General features: G+C 46.6%; 3 protein-coding genes and 1 long non-coding RNA gene across 4 annotated transcripts in view; all 4 read right to left on the bottom strand.

The window, feature by feature from the left end:
* LOC125983671 (uncharacterized) overlaps positions 1–6088 on the bottom strand; it is a 43987-nt gene extending 37899 nt beyond the window's left edge. Inside the window, exons 1-3 of the long non-coding RNA XR_007486769.2 lie at positions 5986–6088; positions 5776–5892; positions 4702–4808 (exon numbers count right to left, since the gene is read on the bottom strand). This is a non-coding gene — a long non-coding RNA (uncharacterized lncRNA). The remainder of the gene's footprint in view (positions 1–4701; positions 4809–5775; positions 5893–5985) is intronic.
* A 1866-nt stretch (positions 6089–7954) lies between these two features.
* Positions 7955–9793, bottom strand: ndufa4a (NDUFA4 mitochondrial complex associated a). Its single transcript, XM_049744789.2, has 4 exons — positions 9620–9793; positions 8941–9029; positions 8441–8501; positions 7955–8182 (listed from the first exon to the last, which is right to left on the bottom strand). The coding sequence occupies exons 1-4, from the start codon at positions 9659–9661 to the stop codon at positions 8126–8128; spliced, it is 249 nt and encodes an 82-aa protein (XP_049600746.1). The 5' UTR covers positions 9662–9793; the 3' UTR covers positions 7955–8125.
* A 488-nt stretch (positions 9794–10281) lies between these two features.
* On the bottom strand, positions 10282–13751 carry slc35b1 (solute carrier family 35 member B1). Its single transcript, XM_049744788.2, has 9 exons — positions 13175–13751; positions 12569–12672; positions 12084–12214; positions 11984–12014; positions 11684–11844; positions 11398–11524; positions 11052–11158; positions 10825–10978; positions 10282–10620 (listed from the first exon to the last, which is right to left on the bottom strand). The coding sequence occupies exons 1-9, from the start codon at positions 13297–13299 to the stop codon at positions 10568–10570; spliced, it is 993 nt and encodes a 330-aa protein (XP_049600745.1). The 5' UTR covers positions 13300–13751; the 3' UTR covers positions 10282–10567.
* A 315-nt stretch (positions 13752–14066) lies between these two features.
* Positions 14067–18037, bottom strand: fam117aa (family with sequence similarity 117 member Aa). The gene is given in 7 exon segments (XM_049744787.2): positions 14067–14512; positions 14602–15053; positions 15122–15226; positions 15311–15415; positions 15481–15576; positions 17038–17180; positions 17655–18037. Coding segments are annotated over 7 exon segments (1215 nt in total). The 5' UTR covers positions 17758–18037; the 3' UTR covers positions 14067–14301.
* Between the last annotated feature and the right edge of the window lie 18 nt (positions 18038–18055).

Here is an 18055-nt window from a genome sequence, read left to right as displayed (position 1 = left end):
TGCAATTGTAACACACCTGGAAGTGAGAAGTTTGACTCTGGTTTGCTTCAGCGCGGCATCACAATGCTTTCCAGAACAGATGCTCACGTGACCTTGACTCGCCACTTTCATTTGCACCATCACTCCTTGACACTTGGGCTCAGCCTGGCTCGCCGTTCATCACTTGTTAAAATGGCAAAAATCCATCCTGCCTTCCATCTGTTTATTTCTCCGGCTTCCTTTTTTCCGCCACGGATGGGCATACGTCGATAAGCGCCGACGTGGCTGCTCGATCCGCAATCGAGGCAACTATCGACGTGGGGCCGCACTCGTCGCGTGCCTTGACTGTACGTGGCTGCACGCACGCACGCTCGTTCGTGTCTTTGATGAGCCAAGTGACTTACTTTTTATGCATTAAAGAACTTAACAATTGATTAACATACTCTACAAAGAAGTGGGCCGACGTTAACAAGCGGAAAATATCAGAAGCCCAAACTGACATTAACATTTGATATGAGGGAAGGGTGACGAACGGCCCGTGCGCCGATTGCGCCGTCAAGAATTGTGCTGCATTCATTATTTGCAGCTGTTTTTTGTTTTTGTGGTTGCACACCACTAAATGTTTTAACCAATTTACTGTAAATTTACTGACTTCTTTGATTAGAGATTTTTTGGGGGGTGGATAACACTCATATTGACGCCATTTGCATTTGCTCCACAACATGGACCACGAGGTTTTTAACTAAACATTTATCAAATCTTGTTGTCGGCTGGTCACAAATTTTAATTGTGGAAAACACAATTTGAAAAAGGCTCTTAACGTCAGCGTTTCCTTTTTTTATTTTTTTATGTAAATGTTGTTTTGCCCCAACAAAGGCTTTTCCAAGCATGAAATCACACATTTGAAAACGTTTTTTTTCAAGCCGTCTGGGTGATCCGAGCGGTGACTTACTTTTGATGCATTAAAGAGCTTCTTAACAATCAAAGCGCCCAGAAGCCATTTACATACTCTACAAAGAAGCGGCCCTTCTATCATAAGCTCCGGAGGTCAGAGGCCACATGGCGATTCTATACCATCAAACGTGGAGTTCAGCACATGCACGTTTGTTTAGCGCTCGCTCGCTCGCTCGCTGACTTTTTTAATGAGCATTCCCCTCTGCCACCCACCACTGATTTTCAATTCAGACCCGACCAGCTTGGTCTCCAACTGTCCGCAGGGGGACTTTGGAGGAGCACCGCTGGAGGGGTACTGGCCGGGGGGTGGTGTTCCTCTGTGAGCCACAAAACATAGTTGCTTTCCTTCAACTTGAATCCCAAATTGTTTAAACGCACTAAATTATTGGGGATGTGCAAAAGTTTGGATAACCCCGTTTCGGACACTCGGGACCACATTTGAAAAGAACAGTCGGACTGCATGGCCTCTTATGTTGTCTCTGAGAATAAAAGTGACTGACTGTGTTGAGATTTAAAAATAAAAATAATAAAAGCATTTGAATATTGTTGGGGTACCGCTATGTGACGAATGTGCCTCGGTAGTAATTTGACTGTCTGGCTACGTGGATGAAGGCTTAATTCAGAGCTGCACTGCAATTGGCCCATCAGAAGATCAATTACACAAATTGAACTGTATACTTGTTGATTCTTGTTGGCTTTAACAATCCATGAGAAGGACTACATTGCTTTATCAATAAGTAAATAAATAAATGATGAACACAAGCGCATAGCCTCACTTCTTGGCTTATTCATATTTTCTGGCAGACAATGTATTACACTCCCGTGGACAAATCTCCACCCTGGCAAGGATCAAAAAGGGACCAGGATGTGTTATTTATTTATTTATTTTTATCGTTCCGTCGGCCGATCCGAGCCTTTGGAACGCCTACAAAGACCCGTTCCCTGACAAAATCGATAATCCAATATGTTCCGTCAGCGGTAACAGATGATCAGAGGAGATAGGCGGCGGCGGCGGCGCCGCCTCCATCAGGAAGGCCAAAGCGCCGTGCCCTCCCTCCCTCCCTCCCTCCCTCCCATCTGCCGGGACTGCCAATAAGAAACCGGGAGACGGATGGAGGCAATAAGCGACCAAGGCTTTAGATCTAAAAAGAGACATCTTTCGGACATTTAGCTCAGCACGTGAGGCCAACGTACAAAAAGTGACCATTTGGAGTCACAACAATTCAGATGACCATTTTGAAGCCGGCCAATGAAAACTAAGCGGGGGGGGGGGCAGGTCCCCCGGGCATTCAGCTCATGATTTAAAGGCCAGCCCCGATTGAGTGTCATTTCCATTCTTGTCGTCTTTTCCAGGCAGTGTGAAAAAGGCTTGCGCATAGTTGAGCTTGTTTTGTGTACTTTTATTTACTGCAAGCAGCTTGAGCGTGGCTGGCCGGCAGCGATCGCTTGCTCGCTCGCCCGCTCGCCGGTGCTGGTGGTCTAATTATGCGCCCTCTCTGGCCGAGCAGCTAATTGACTTGAAAATGGATTGGAGGGGAAAAAAAGTGAGTCGGACAATGGCGTTGGCTCTGATGAGGCCGCATGTTTCCAATTAGGCCTGCCTGCCTACCTACCTACCTACCGACCGACCGACCGACCGGCGGCGCTCGTCTCAAGTCTGGGCGAGAGAGGCGTGTGGGAGAATTAGGCCGACCGGAGGGCTTTTTGTCCTCGCCGTGACATCATTACGAGCGCGTTGGCTCACATTAATGCCGCTTTGTGTCGGCGCCCTTTCCGTGATGAACAACAAGCTTTGACTGGCCCTAATGAAAAGCTCTAATAACATGCAAATGAGCTCATGAGCAGGAACAACTACAACAAACTTTCCACTGTGATGTTGTAATTGGGTTGCTTTCACTTCATTCTGATTTTCTTGTTGTTGTGGTGATTTCTGTCTGACTTTCCATAACGTTAAAAGTTGTTTTGTAATTTCGAATTTTTCACAAATAAGACTTATTTTTGCATTTTTTTCCTCAAGAAAATCTGACATTGTAACTCTTCATTAGAATAAAAGACAAATCTTTCAATATTTTGAAAACAATTTGTGGTAATATTAGTAATAAAAAAGAAAAAAAATACTACTATGGCGACTCTTTAGTCTATCAATAAGAAGATTCCAAAATGCAAACTCTGAGTCAACTTTCCCCGGGTTCGCCCACGTCGCACGACAAACAAACAATTACGCTGGCGCGGAACAACAAAACATCTCGTAATGAGACGAGCGGGCGATCATAACGGAAATATTCCCGGCGAATTTGTTTTCCATCTGCATATTAGCGGCGGGGCGGCATTTAGCCCGCTGGGCCTCATCTCGCCTCCGAGCGGACGTCGGCGTCCATCCGTCGGCTGTCATTAGACCTAATAGACGCGGCGGCGGCGGCGTGCTCCGGCTCGCCTCAGTTATGGGATGCATTAAGGCCGCAATGAGCCCGCATCTTCTCCACCACGTCTTCAAAGCCGGCCGGCCGGCCGGCGCGCACGCGCAAGACTTGTTTTGCACGCAATCTATATTTAAATGTCTGTGATTGTGCGGCCTGCCTCTGCAATAAGGTGTAATGAAGCAGACGCCCGCCCGGCGACGGAAGGAAAATGAGAGCGTGTGCGCTACATTAGCGGGCGCTAAATTGCAAACACGGGATGGAAATTAAGGACTCTGATTGTTTTGCTCATGTCCTCCATTAATCATAATCATTGCTTGGATGTACTAGTAATAGAGGACATGTGACAGATGAGCAGATGCTGAATAAAGAGGAACTATGGCGTGTGGAAATTCAAGGTGCTTTTTTTTTATTGCCATTTATTTTCCAAAGAGTTTTTCAATGCCTTTCTGCTGTACTTACCGTTTTTGCATTTACAAGGACTGACCAGTGGACGGCAGTGTTTAGAATGAAGCGCAAACACAGACACAGACACAGACTAACGCTTTTTGAGCGACTGACGGCTCAACAGGGATGGAAGAAAAACGGATGTGACTGATGGGAAACTTAGACACCTGGACTACGGAAGAAACAGCTTGCCATTGTAGACACTGAGATCAAGACTCCATGTCGTACCACCTGGTTCCAGGTCTTTGGCCCAACGGGCTGGATTTACTCTCAAGAGCTCCACAACACTCTGCTGCCCCCTAGCGAAGGTCGCCGCACCAGCGTGGCAAAGACGACGCTCATCTGCATCTGCGTTTTTAATTGAGGCGACGAAGGGTTCCGTCTCAGGGGACGGTGTCGTAACCCCAAAGCGCCGGAGTCCACAGCTACGTGACCTCCACGTCAGAGCTTTGCCCATCAATGCGGGATCATTAGGGATCCTTTAAGGAGCCGGACACCCACTCCAGTTTTCTCCACTGGACCTCCTACCTCCCGCTCATTTAGCCGTAACGATCCAACAGGCACTCGTTAAAAGTAGCTTCCAAACAAAAAAAAAACGGCACTTATGTTTGAAAATGCTGGCGCCGGTAAATGTTCCCTCCACACCTCATTGACGGCCTTCTCCGTTATATTTTCCGAGCCTGAATAAATTCCATCGCCGCTGCTACTTATTCGTTAAGCGCGCCGCTGAATTACGAGCTCCCAAGGGCGCCCTTACGCTTTTGTTCTCGGCGGCAGGCAGCTTGCGGCGGCCACGTCTTTAAAAAGAAGTCTTTTGGCGTGTGAAGACGTGCTCTCGATTCAGGCACACGCAGAAAAAGCCTGCCAGTGTCCTCCGATCAACCCCAAAGACAACGTTTCTCACCTCTAATGTCCATCAAGTCGGACACGGGCGGAAGGAATTCTTCAAGCCAGACCTCCGTCCAAACGTACGTCAGAGCAGTTGTTTGCTGCGCAATCGGATTCGAGCATCTGGAAGAAAACAGCTCTTTCAAATTCTGATACAGAAAATAGACATCAAGACTAAATCTTCTATTTGAATTGTTGTGTTTGGTTAGCGCACGGCCGCCGTCAAAGTGCGGCTAATCAGCTGTCGGCGGGAGAGGGAGCACACGGAGATGGGGGGGGGGGGGGGGGGAGGTCTGTCCCCGCGGCGGCGCCCCGGGTCCAAAACAGGTTTGAAGTTTAATGATGCCAGCTGCCAACTCTGCCAGGCTGCGAGTGCTAACGAGCTGGCACCGGCGGCGGACTGGGCCGCGGCGCCCGCACCTGGAAATATAGCACGCTTTTTTTCGAGAGGGCGGGGCTGAGAGGGTATTGGCGACGGCGGGCGGGCAGGCGGGCGGGCGTTGGAGACGTCGCCACCAAGAGGCCCGCGTCTTCTCTTTGAAGAGTGCCAAATTTCCATATTTCATTACACGCCGCTGACTGACAAGGCCCAGCCAGATGTTCTATTTTCAGCTATTTAAATTCTGACCTGTTTACCAGCGGTGGGGGGAGAAAAAAAAAAAAAAAAAAGATTGTTTGAATCCTTCCTTTCCCCCCCCATCAGTTGTTTTTCTCTATGGCTTATCCTGTTCTAGATGACATACTAAATCTGAAGATTGGGCAAAAGGCAGACTACTGGACCAGTCATTTCTTGAGACTTTTTTTTCTAGGTCTAGCCATGCCCAAATAAATGTCACGTTATCATGTGAAACCGACTCAAACTCGGTACCAATTGACAATATTCATCTTTTTGGAAATGGCTTTTAAAAGCAAAATGGAAGACAGACTATCAATGTTTTGAAGAAGGCTTACTCTGTAGGTTTCTGCTTGGCAGATTTGACATCGGTTTTTATTTTACACGGCACAAAAGTGCTAAACAGCAGATGAACTCAGTTTGTGCATGTTTTCACAAAAGTATGTCATTCAAATCCCCAAAGTGTGGTTTGCTCACCTTTGTGAAAATGGAGTCCACTTAGGGAAGTAAAGTTGGTGGTGGAAGTCCATCACAACGACGCGGGCGGCCAGGTGTCCAATTAAGCAAGCATACGCGTCTGTAGTCCGATTAAGCCTTGGATGGATGGAAGTTTTGGGAGGACACCAATGTACTCAATCCCCATGTACTTTCAACGAACTTTTAATGTTGTGTGAGAAAAATACTCACCGTTTTTTTATGTGCGTGTACTTTCGAACTCGGTGTCGTCGAGGCAATGACACGGACTTCTTCGCTATTACAGCAGCAGTGTTGCAAGAGTTCGTGCGCGATGTCTGCCGTCTGGTGGCCAAAATTAGTATGACATCTTTAAATGGTTCAGTAACGCTAAACGTTTGAGGGGCCACTCCGAGTGGCGTGCGTGGTTTGTGTGACAAATAAACCAAATATAGCAAGAGATAAAAAGTCGATTGATTAGCCAAGCAACTAAGGTGTAAATGCTACAAAACATCAATTTAGATCGGATCCCAATTTTGTTCCATAATCACCAAGACAGACACTGTACTTTTTGTGTTCTTCACCTGCCTTTTTTCCCAGTGAAGATGTTCCCTCTGCCACATAAAACACACAACAGCTAGCATCTGCGCTTTTGCCTGAGGACACAATTCATGCGGCACTGATAGTTTCGGGATCAAACCCGCGGCCTCGACACGTCTCGTCCCCGCACGCTACATAAAACAGCACCGCGTCGCTCGGCTTCAGCGTCCCTGAGATGTCAGGGATTCATCCCGGTGCTATTTCTCTCTAAACAGTTGCTGAACGCCGCCGCCGCCGCCGCCGCCGCCATCCCTCAGGAGGAAAATTTGACGACAGCCCTGACCTTTGGCAACGTGCCGCGCAATATGGCACTTTGTCGTCACGCCTGACAAAGAACGAGGATCAATAAGACTTTGTTGGGATAAAAGTTCTTTTTCTGTTTGGGTTTGAATGTTTCTTTGTTGTCCCTGTAGCAGGCACCGACGCCCAAGCAACATCGGCAGCAACAAAGTCACTCAAACAAATGACAAAGCATGGTCAGACTTTCCGCCAGTTCCTCTGCAACCTTGGCTTGGCATTGTAAACCTTTGGTGACCTCAATCCAAAAAACAGGTGAGCTGTAACGTTTCACTTTGCACCAGTGTTACTGCAAAGAAGATTTTTTGCCCTCGGTTCCTCTTTAATGTATTAAACTGTCAATGTTTCGAGTACTATTATTTCCTGTATGGACAAAAGTAATGGCTATCAGTTGTATAGCGCCCGCTATTGGTGCAAGGCAGTACAGCTCTAAGTGCACCTTACCTTCTTTCGTGGCACTTGACAATTGGCAACCTGCTGCTGACCTGTGTGGGAAAGCATGAGCTGAGTTGAGTGGTTACCATAGCAACGCAATTCCCTCAAAGGGTTTTGGTGATAAAAAACAGAAACAAATGACAAGCAATTTAATTAAGAGGCACTTTATTTGCACGGTACCAAAACAATTTTTTTGCATCAAATTTTAGGACTAATTTACAAAATGATTTATTTTTGAAGACCTGCACCAGAAACATTCAGCATGCTAGTATTTTCCACCAATCACTGAAAAAAAACTTTTCATATTTCCGTGTGACCCCTTATGTCTAGAACACAGCTAATTCCGCTTCAAGTTTTTTGTCCGACCATTAAAACGCACTTGTCTTAGAAGAAGAAGGCTTCTGCATTGTGCACAGTTCCCATAAGCACGTGAAGGTGCCGGTGGATTTAACAGAGTGCTTCTGTTCAAACACAAAAGGTCTTCTTGACATTTTACACGGACGGCCGGCCACGTTGGCTGCTCACGCTTCTCGGCTTTCTCGCATCCTGCGACGCCTCAGACACGGCGACGTGTTGACATTTACAAACTTATCAGACTGAAGAAGAAACACTACAGTACTAGTATTCTTTCCTTTGCTTGATTGTTAGAAAAAGAAATATTCAAGGCATCGCTTGCTTGCTTGCTTGCTTGGTAAGACTTTTTCTAGAAGGCACTCCCTTTGGATTTATGACCTGATTCGACTGATAAGATTCTGGATGGCGGCCAGAAGAAGGTGAAATGAGGAGAGAGGATGATGCAAGCCAGCAAATAAAAAGCAAACATGCCGCACAAGGACAACGAAAGATAACTCCAATAAAAAGAAACAGACTCTTTTCTCTTGTCAGGAGGAGAAAAGACTCCTTTCACTTTATTGACGCACTCAAAAGTGAAGACGAGCACGGTTTCAAATAAAAGGAGATGCGATGATGAAACTTAAATATGACTCATGATGCGCGTCCAACCGTGCAACTTGTGCGTTTGGTCCAGCGGACGAGAGACGCTTTAGAAGTCGGGTCCTTGCTTCTTCAGTTTGCTGTAGTCCATGTTGACTGTGTAGAACTGGAAATCACAGCAGAGACCAAAAGTGGCTCAAACGCTTTCAACTATCCCATGTGTTACAATTTCAAACGGAGCTGTCTACAGTTCCAATGTGGTCGCTCCTATTGGCAGCAGTAATGTTCGCTAAGAAGCACTTTAGCAAGGAAGTTGAAAATGATCATGTAATAATTGTCATTTAATTCTTAACCAACCTGACATTAAGTTGCAAACTTCCCATTGATTTTTGAGTTGTAAAATTGGCCATCGGTTTAAACCAACCTTGTACTGATCAGTCGGAGACATTTTGTTCCATGGCTCGGGGTTGTTCTTCCGATCCCAGCTGCAGAAATCAAATTAAAAATGATTTGTTTTGAAAATTCAAGTCCCGTACAGTTAATGCATGACAAAAACTATGTTAGGAACGATGAAAGTTACAAAGTGCACACAATCCCGATTTTTCAATCCCATTTACTAGCTGCTTCACAATAAAAATAAAAGTCATAGAACAAAATAAAACTACAGCTCAGTTTACATTACCATTGAGAAAACTGTGTAAAATGAAAAAAAAATCAGAAAAACAACAACAACAACTTGTATACCGTCAACAATACAGACTGTTTGAAGTGACAATTAACGGAGCGATACTGCCACCTAGCGGTGGTTTCGAGGCATTGCTGAAATGTACGAGCGTGCAATGTTATAAAATGCATTTGGCAAATGAATTTGTGTATTCATTTTTTATAGTATTCATTTTCTCTAAATTTGGTGAGCATGTTTACCAGACATCTGGGTTCCTCAGGCCCAGGCGAGCCAGGTACGCCAAGGACATGACTGTGCCTCCACCGATGAAGATGAAGAGTGGAATCAGCTGCAAGGAGCAAGCCAAAAAATAAGGAAGAAAAAAAAGAATGGCTATTTTCAGGTTTGACCACTGACAAGCACAAACATGAACACTGGAAATAACCACTTACTAAACTTGATAAACAATTACAGTCAGATGCATTTTTGAAAAAAAATCATAACGTGCTTAAAAATATGTATTAAGATGAACAATGTATATGAAAGAGATATTTTCTGGTCGAGTAGTTTAATAATGACTACTTTTCAAGAGCTGTGCCATATGTGCAAGCAGCAGCGACTGCGGCTGAGGCTGCGGCTGCTATTTACAACTTGGCACCTACTTGGCTGTCTTATCAGGCAGGGTGTGTGCCCGCCCGCCTGCCCGCCGTCTGACCCCATTTCACTCCAAAGCATCCCCACATGCACGTTTAAGCACTTCAAATGCGTAATGGTACATGTTACGGGCTAACACGATAAGATTGTGATGATTTGTTTACGACGCAAAGTTCAGCGCGTGTCAAAGCTAGCGTTGCTAAGCTAACCAAGGAAATCCACAGAATTCCGAAGCAAACATTGCGACATGGCAAGCTTTTGCTCAGTTAAACTCGCTTTACTCACAGCCGGGTGGCTAATCAGTTGCTTGCGGACCGTAGCCAACATCCTGATGAGTAGTAGGGTGTCGCTTCTCCCAATTTGTACACAAATAAGAGGATTAAATGAAGTCTGGCCAAAAACAGAGTTGTTAAATCCGCCGGTTTGAGCCGAAGAAAGTCAGGCAGGCAGGCAGGCAGGCAGCACTCAAATAGGAGGTCGAGGTGATTGCCTGACAAAAAGTTGCAAAAACGCTACAGTGATCACTATCATTCGACTAGATTTGATACAGTAGGGAGGAAACAGTTTACGTCCTGAAAGGTTACATTTGTGTAGTTTTCTTAATTCATGGTTGGGTTCATATTTGGAGCTGTCAGAGGTACATTGACCGTATGCTTGCAATGGTTGATGTTTCCTTCAAATTTGTCCTTTCGGGTATTTTCCATATTAAGACGTCACAGCCACACGTAATGTATATAAATGTATCGAAATTGCGTTTTAATGACGTTTTGCGTCGTGTCTTTCACTCATCAGAGGATGATTATGTTCAAGATCGAACGCTTGTTGAGCGTGGCCACCACTGACTGTACCAGTAAGTGGCAGCAGGAGTCGCTGTCGCCAAACAGTGCTTCGATGGCAGCTTGCTCAGTGTTCCTGCCATGACAATTTCAATGAATTTGAATACGATGAAAGGTGACTATTTCCCTTTTAATGAAAGTATTCGATAATTGGTAGAAAAAAAAAAACATTCATCCAAGACTCCTATGCTTTATAAATGACAATTTACATGGGTAATTATTGGCCTAGAACATGATAGCGAAACAGGATGCCATTTTTTGGTCAATTGGCGACTTGGAGAGGCTGAAGTGTTTTGTCCTTGATGAATGTGTTAAAACTGAGGAGTTTGTATTAATTAAAAATGAGGTAATAGAAGTTGCAGCCTGTATAAGAAGGTTCCGACTCGTGATGGGTGTCTTAACGTGTCGTCTTCTTGGGTCCTTTGCCAAATTTAGCGTCCAATCCAAGACCTGAAATGTCCACAACAGAGATGTGAAGGAGCTGTCAAAAAGAAACGAGTGACCCAACGAACTTTGAGATACTAGCCGCGTTTCTATTCATTTCAGACAATCTGAGATGAGCAGGACTTACGTAACAAGCGTGGTCACGGAGCAAATCAAACATGCGCGTCAAGGCATCTATGTACACCCAACTAAATTGCCAATTTCTCTCACCAAGGAACACCAGGATGGTGCCGACCCACTGCATGTCGCTCATTTGATTTCCAAAGAGAAGGACGGAGCCCAGGATAGTGAAAAACTTCCTGGTGGTGGTGACGATGGAGCACGTCAAAGGTCCAAAGTAAACCACCGTCATGAAGATGAACGTCTGGCATCAAACAACGTCATTATTTTTTGACTATGCCATGCCAGCTTGGAATCAACTTTGAACGTTGGCTCACCTGGCCCAACGCGCTGGTCAATCCAAACAGGAGGATGTTGTACAAGATGCTCGGGTAACGTTCAGTAAAGCTCAGGAAGTCCCACACCTCACCGGTCCACAGCACAACTGCACACACGTACAGTAAGTAAGTAAGTAAGTGTTTGTTTGTTTTTTTACATGAATAAAAATATATTATCGAGAACCTCAAATATAGCTAGCTAGCTTGTAGAAGCTGTGCAACTGATGTGCTTGAAGCAGAAGTGCCGTGCCTATGGCGCCACCAAGTGGTGTGTAGAAATATCTCAGACTGCTGAAGACAATCACGGCTATCAATTGCCATTTGTAAAATTGCTAAAGTGACTTACCCAGTCCTAGGAGCACCGTGGACCACAGATTGATGTTGAGCATCATGCGGTTGGCGCTGGTTTGGAAGCGGGTCCTCATGTGATCCTGAGCCACACCTGTCAGGCCATCCAGCGTGAGAGAAACTAGCTGTAAAAATAGGACAATTTCACTGTGTTTGTGGTCATGAACACAAAATGGAATCCATCTTCATGGTCATCAGAAATCTGCACATCAGAATGGTGTCAAAATTGCCAGCATAGAGTTCAAGGTGTAACTTTATTTTTTTTTTACTTTAGACCTACTCACCAAGAGGATCTCTCCGAAGCCAAAGATGTGGTCTTCCGCCACAGCTGAGCTCTTGTTGGGCTTGTATAGAAAGAGCGCTACCCCGCTCACGATCAGAAGCACACACAAGTACTTGGCCATCGGGTAGCGCTTCCTCAGGATGGTCACCCCCAAGATCATCACTGCACATGTTGGAACAACTTTGTGAGCAGGAAAAGCTCCAGGCAGACGTGGCATAATAGCGCAACTCCAAACACGCGAGGTGAGATCATTCCAATTCCATCCATTTCAATTTGTCACTCTGGAATCATGTCAGCTCACCTGGGATTGGCTTGCAAGATTTTCCCAGCACCTAAAAACAGATATTGTTTTAGGAACTATAAACACTTCATCAAGTACATTTGAGGGATCTCTGGCTGACCTGTGTGGGGTAGTTGACATATTGTAAGGCAGAGTTACTGGATACCATGGCTCCCACGTAGGAGAGGGAACAAAGGCCGTACAGCCAGCTCCTGGTGAAGTCTGGCTTGGGACCCTCGAAAAACTGAATCACTGGGGAAAGAGGAAAAATAAACACAGGAGAGATCGAGAGAGAGAGAGAGAGAGAGAGACAGAGAGACAGAGGACGTGAAGTAAACGCATTCACATCCAAAGCAAGAATGTGGCATTTCAAGTGATTTTTAAGACCATTTCAAATGACACTTCTCAAAGCCGTAGAAAACAAAGTTTGGACAATGTCAATACGTTTTACATGTTCGTTTCGACACCACCAAGTTGCACTTGAAGCACTTCTTATACACGTTAATAAAAGATTTGTGATGGTGACGTTTGGATTAGTTCTATTTCCGATATTTCCTGTTGGGGTAAATAACGTGTGAACCAGCATCTCGCGGTCAGAATACTTACATATCCTGGCAAACAGAGCGTTAATGATGCACTGGATGAACACCAACGTCCTGGCAAATCGAAACTTCTCCTTTTGCTCGCCGTGGCCATAATCACCTCTTGTACTGTAGTGAAAAATGTAATACAAAAGTTATATATTTCATCTGGTGGTGAGGCTGTGATGCATTCGAGTTCAACCAAGTTATTGCTCGATAAATACTGTGTGCGTGACATCGTCGTCATGTAGTAACCACATATGATTCCCGCACTTGCCACTTGGGCAACAGCATTCCACCAGTGTCGTGGCCCACTTCCACCTGACGTTGTAATAATCACCGTAGTAACAAATGGAAGTATTTGAAAAGTTAAAAAACTAAATCAAACTTAACCTTTGGAAGTAAGCATTTGAATAAGTTGTAATACTTGGAAACAGAGCTCAATTTAATTGTCAATTGATCTAATCAAATGATTCAGGAAGGGTATCATTCGTTGTATTTCTGAAGGTTATTAATCCCGTGAGAGGGAACATGAAGACGAATAGTAGCTCGAACGTCAACTATCATAATGCAAACAGCGGTCATGTAAACGCCACGAATATCCTGCTTGCTTGCTTGCTTGCTTACTTACATGGTTTCTTGCAAAATTCCATAATAGAAATAACACACGAAGACGCCCAGAAAACATACGATGAAGCGCAAGCGCATGTTGTCCCACAGCGCTGGGCCCCTGGATGCTCCTTTGCCCGAAGCCATGCCGTCCGCCACCAGTCCGGGTATGGCTATGGAAACCGACACCGCCAGGCTCCCGGGCCCCGCAACAGCGACGTCCCGCTCCACTATAGCCGCGGTCACGAGCCGCAGTGGCTATTCAGCTTTTAGATTTTCACTTGTGCACCGCAAGTGTCATTATTGATTCTTATTCTTATTATTATGATGTCTATTCCGCTACAGAGGAATGTTGTTGTGATGAGGTCATTACACGTTTCATTAAACTGCGTCCGGAAATGTGCCGTTGTGAAAAGACCTTAAAACGGTGTCCATAAATTTGCCTGAATTTTAGTTTTTCATATTCTCGTCAACTCTTTTACGCAGACTAGATTTATCTTAACGCACCTCGACGAAACCAACTAAAACAACGCTTTTACTAGTGTTAGTTATGTTTTAGGCCGGACCACACATTTTTATCACGACAATGCAAAAGACAGCTGTTCGGTTAAAAAAAAAAAACAGGTCCTTTTCTTAAAAACGTCGCATGCCTTTGACGTCACAGTATGTGGATTGAGTGGATTGGTCCGCACACTACAGATACAATTCTCATTGGCCAATCATGGCGCTTCTTTGGTAGAGATGGGCGGGACTAAGATATTTAAAAACCGCAAATCCACGTGTCGTACGAGCATCGATCTGATGAATTTAAGAATACAATCCATTTAAATTTGAATGCTATTCAAATGAGGATTTTTTTCCTGATCACTCATATTCGATACACATCTCATGTTAAATTTATGAACACAACTAAATATCATCACAATTGATTTAAGAAAGCTACAAAATATATTTCTTAGTAAAGAATTGGTAAAAAGGAAGCCAGCCAAAAACAATGGGCTTGATTATAATACAGAAACAAAGCCAAAACATTTTGGTATTCATCCACAAGTCTGCAATTGAGGTTCCAGTGACGAGGCAGTCAACCCCCCCCCCCCCCCCCCCCCCCCCCCCCAAGTAAACTCAGAGAAGTCTAGTCCAGCGTCACCCTCACTGCATGCCCAGCTGCCTGGTGGGAGATGCCTGGCCCGGGCAGCCGGTGACGGGCGAGACGGACAAGCCGCGGAAGAGCAGGTCCATGGAAGGCAGGAGGGGCTTGAGGAGGTTGACGGGGCAGAAAGCAGAGCCTCCGTGCGGAGTGAAGTTCACCTTATTGAGGTCGGGACAAGATGGCTGCAGGTGGACAGGCTCGTCCGTGGACCTGCGGGGAAAGATAGTCATGTCAAAGCTCACAATTTGCCCACGGTTCGTAGAAACGACATTGTATGATGCACAAAAGAGGGAACTCACATAGTGTCCTGACACACTAGAAGCGGCTCGCAGCCTTCCGGCGGCTGCCGCTGGAAGGAAAAGCTTTGGTCGGGGCACGGCAGCCGCGAGGAGGGGGACGAACACGCCGGCAACGCGGGAGGATCGAAAAGCGTGGAAGGAGACAGACAAAAGACCTCACGAGTAGGAGACCCTGTTACACAGACAGACACGAACGATGGTTATGAAAAGTCTTTGGAGAAGCCCGTAAACGCGAGCGCCTGACCTGGTGACTTGGATGGGGAGAAGAGCGAAGGGTTCAAAGAGCAGGGTGAGCTTGACGGCGACAGCAAGAAAGAATCTAAAGCACACGGCGACTGCGAAGGAGACAACAGGGAAAGATCCAACGGGCCCGGCGACGACTCGCTCTGGGAGCCGCTGCTGCACCTCTGGACCGGAGCGGGAGCCCTGTGCCCGTCCGGGATGTCCAACAGCTGCAGCGCAAAGCGACACGTTTTTTTATGTTTCCCGCATTTTCATCTCAACTGCTCCCAATCAGGACCTCATGCTGGTCGTCCCGCTTCTCCGACACAAACGCCTCCTCCAGCTCCAAGTTGAGGCCCTCGTCGCTTCGCCGCAGACGCGAGGCCAGTCCGCTCAACGGCACCTGAGGTGACATCAGGAACAGTAAGAACACCACTTTTGCTGGCTGTCAAAAGAATCCAGTGATGGCTTTAGCAGTTCGTTGTACCTGGGTGACGCCCGCAGTCAGCGGACGGTGCGACGCTTCGTACCCTGGCGCAGAAGGAGCGGCGTGGCGGGATCGCTTCTGCAGCTGCTGCCTCAGCTTGGCCACCTGCAAGAAGAAGAGCATGACGATGACCATGATGATCACAATGATGAAATGATGAAGGTTCTTGCCTCCTTAAGGTGCTCAGCACTGCCCCACGATGCTGATCGCTTGTGACCGCCCAAACTTCTCCTGGCCCGCGTCTCCTCTGCCCAACAAAATGGCGTCTGCAATGACAAAAGACAAGACAGACAACTTTTATTTTCCACCACTGCACGTGGACCGTGCCATCCTAACGTGACTGACTAAGAAACTAACCGATTGGCCGATCACACACACACACACACACACACACACACACACACACACACACACACACACACACACACACAGTACCGTTTTCTTCACATGAACTCTGGATTTTCTAGCAGATGCTCTGCTGTCCATCGCCGACCTCCAAAGTCTGACGCTTCTAGTTCGGACCCCCCTGTGGGATCTTGGCGGACAATCTCGTTCAAGTCAGCTTAGTCTCCGTCAGTCACGTCCCACAAAAGAGAAAAGCTCCGTCTGTCTGTCTGTCTGTCTGTGCTGGTCGTCGGTGTGGCGTCCGGCGGCTAAATAAGTCTGAGTGAGTCACGCCGTGACTTTGACAGATAAAGTTACAGGCGTCACCTCGACACCTCGCGGCCACTGCAAGCAGGGGGGGGGATCACGCGGCTATAAAAAGACCACAGCACCATGCCTCATGTAGTCATTGAGTTAAGTACAACAACTCCTAGTCCAAAGGCAACAGCATGACGGCTACAAAGTGGACCTGGCAAGACATCCCTTCCCATTAAACGAATTGTGCTTTGAAATACATGTATTGCAGAAGATGCCTCTCCGAAGATGCACTTTGTATAGAAGCCGAGTCAAGGATGAAATCGGGCCAACAATAAGTTGGATGATGGGATGCCACCAAGCTGGGGGCAGCAGACGCTGACTGGTGTGTGTGTGTGCGGAGGGGGATGGGGTGTGCGTATAATGAGGTCAGGAGGGGTCTGCCTCGCCTCACAATGGAGCTAGGCAGAGGGGGTTCGCTCGCCTTTAAACTGTGCCCCGAAAACTTGGAGGGGCTTGGCAAAGTTTCCCGGGTGGGCTGAGGTGACAAGAGTATGTAAGGGGCCTGTGTGGCTTTGGCAACCATTTTCATGCATGCTTGAGGTTTAGACACACCAAAAATAAGATACCGTTTTTTTTGTTTGGATGGATGTTTCAGTTGCTTGCCTTGGGTAGTTAAATAAAACAAAACAGCTGAAAGCCAAACATCACACAATTTGAGTGACACCACAACATAAAACTGGCTCAATGTTCCAAATGAGTCAGAAATCACCCAAAACGTTTTTGTTTTTTTTAATTGAATGTCATCATATTGATTATAATTCCTCAAGGGGCAATTGTACGTCCACTCTGCTGGATCTACAGTATCTTTGTGGTGCACACCCCACAGAGCCACATCACACATATTCAGGCGTGCAAGGAGAGATAGCAGCGTGATCGAATCAGGTGCCCAAGGACCGCTGCACTTTTTTTCAACTGGGGCAAGTACCTTGCTTAAGGCCGGGATGCAAACTAGCATGGATCCAACAACTTTTTCATGGGACTTGAGCCTCCCTCCATAGATAAGCTAGCAGCAAAATGACGCTCACCTGTGTGGCCTTATCGCAGACTCCCGCCGGGCCCTCTTTGGGTTCTTTGGGCCACTGGCCCTGCAGGTACGGCGCCAGGATGGCATCTAAAGAGAGCGTCCGCCGCATGGTGGGCTTGGGCGGGCGGGCCGAGGTCCGCTCAGCTTTTTGGAGGGGGAGCATCGAGACAAAAAAGGCATGAAAAGAGTCTTACGACGGAGTTATTTGCTAAATTGATCCCAGGCGCTGTGTGGGTCCAAACACACACACACACACACACAATTGTGAACCTGGGCAACCCGAAAGGAGCCCGACACATAAAGCACAAAGCATGCTGTTATTGAACATTTGACTCCATTTTGACTGCACAATTGCAGCATCATTTACAATTTGGACTCATTTCAATTATATATTTGTGATATACTTTCTACAATGAATCTTTCAGTGATATCACTAGTATTACGATACTCATCATTTTACCATGACTACTGTACAGAAAATCTTGCTGTTACTAAAACAGAGAGTTACATTTCACCCCACCTAAGCCTAAACATGTTTTGAAATGATTAAGAGCCTTTGCCTGCAGGAGACAGAGAGATATGTACTAGCTATTATCTTGTGGACTGATGTTTATTTACCCGTCTTGAGGAGCAGCTGGTAGGGCACCATGGCCCGGAGGGGCAGCAGCGACACGCCGGAGTTGCTGCAGCCGCGAGAAGCTGCACCACTTCGGCCTGACATCCCTCACAGGTCCGGTTAGGTTAGGTTAGATTAGAAGGAAGTCACACGCACGTACACACACGCGCGCGCGGATACGCGCAGGGCAGGCAGGCAGGCAGGCAGGCAGGCAGGCAGGCAGGCAGGCAGGCAGGCAGGCAGACTCCTTTCTTCACTTCACGCGCACTGATGCTCCCAAAATGCTTGCTTTGCTTGTCAGATGTTTTCTTTTTTCTTCTCGTGGTGGGGAGTACTGTGCTTGCTCTCAACACAAGTGACAGGAAGAAGTCGCGACATCATGCAAAAGTTTTGGGTCATCTGG

Source organism: Syngnathus scovelli, chromosome 16 (genome assembly GCF_024217435.2).
Source record: "Syngnathus scovelli strain Florida chromosome 16, RoL_Ssco_1.2, whole genome shotgun sequence".
Taxonomy (NCBI): Eukaryota; Metazoa; Chordata; class Actinopteri; order Syngnathiformes; family Syngnathidae; genus Syngnathus; species Syngnathus scovelli.
Note: the sequence above shows the minus strand (reverse complement) of the source record. Positions and strands in the feature narration are given on the sequence as shown.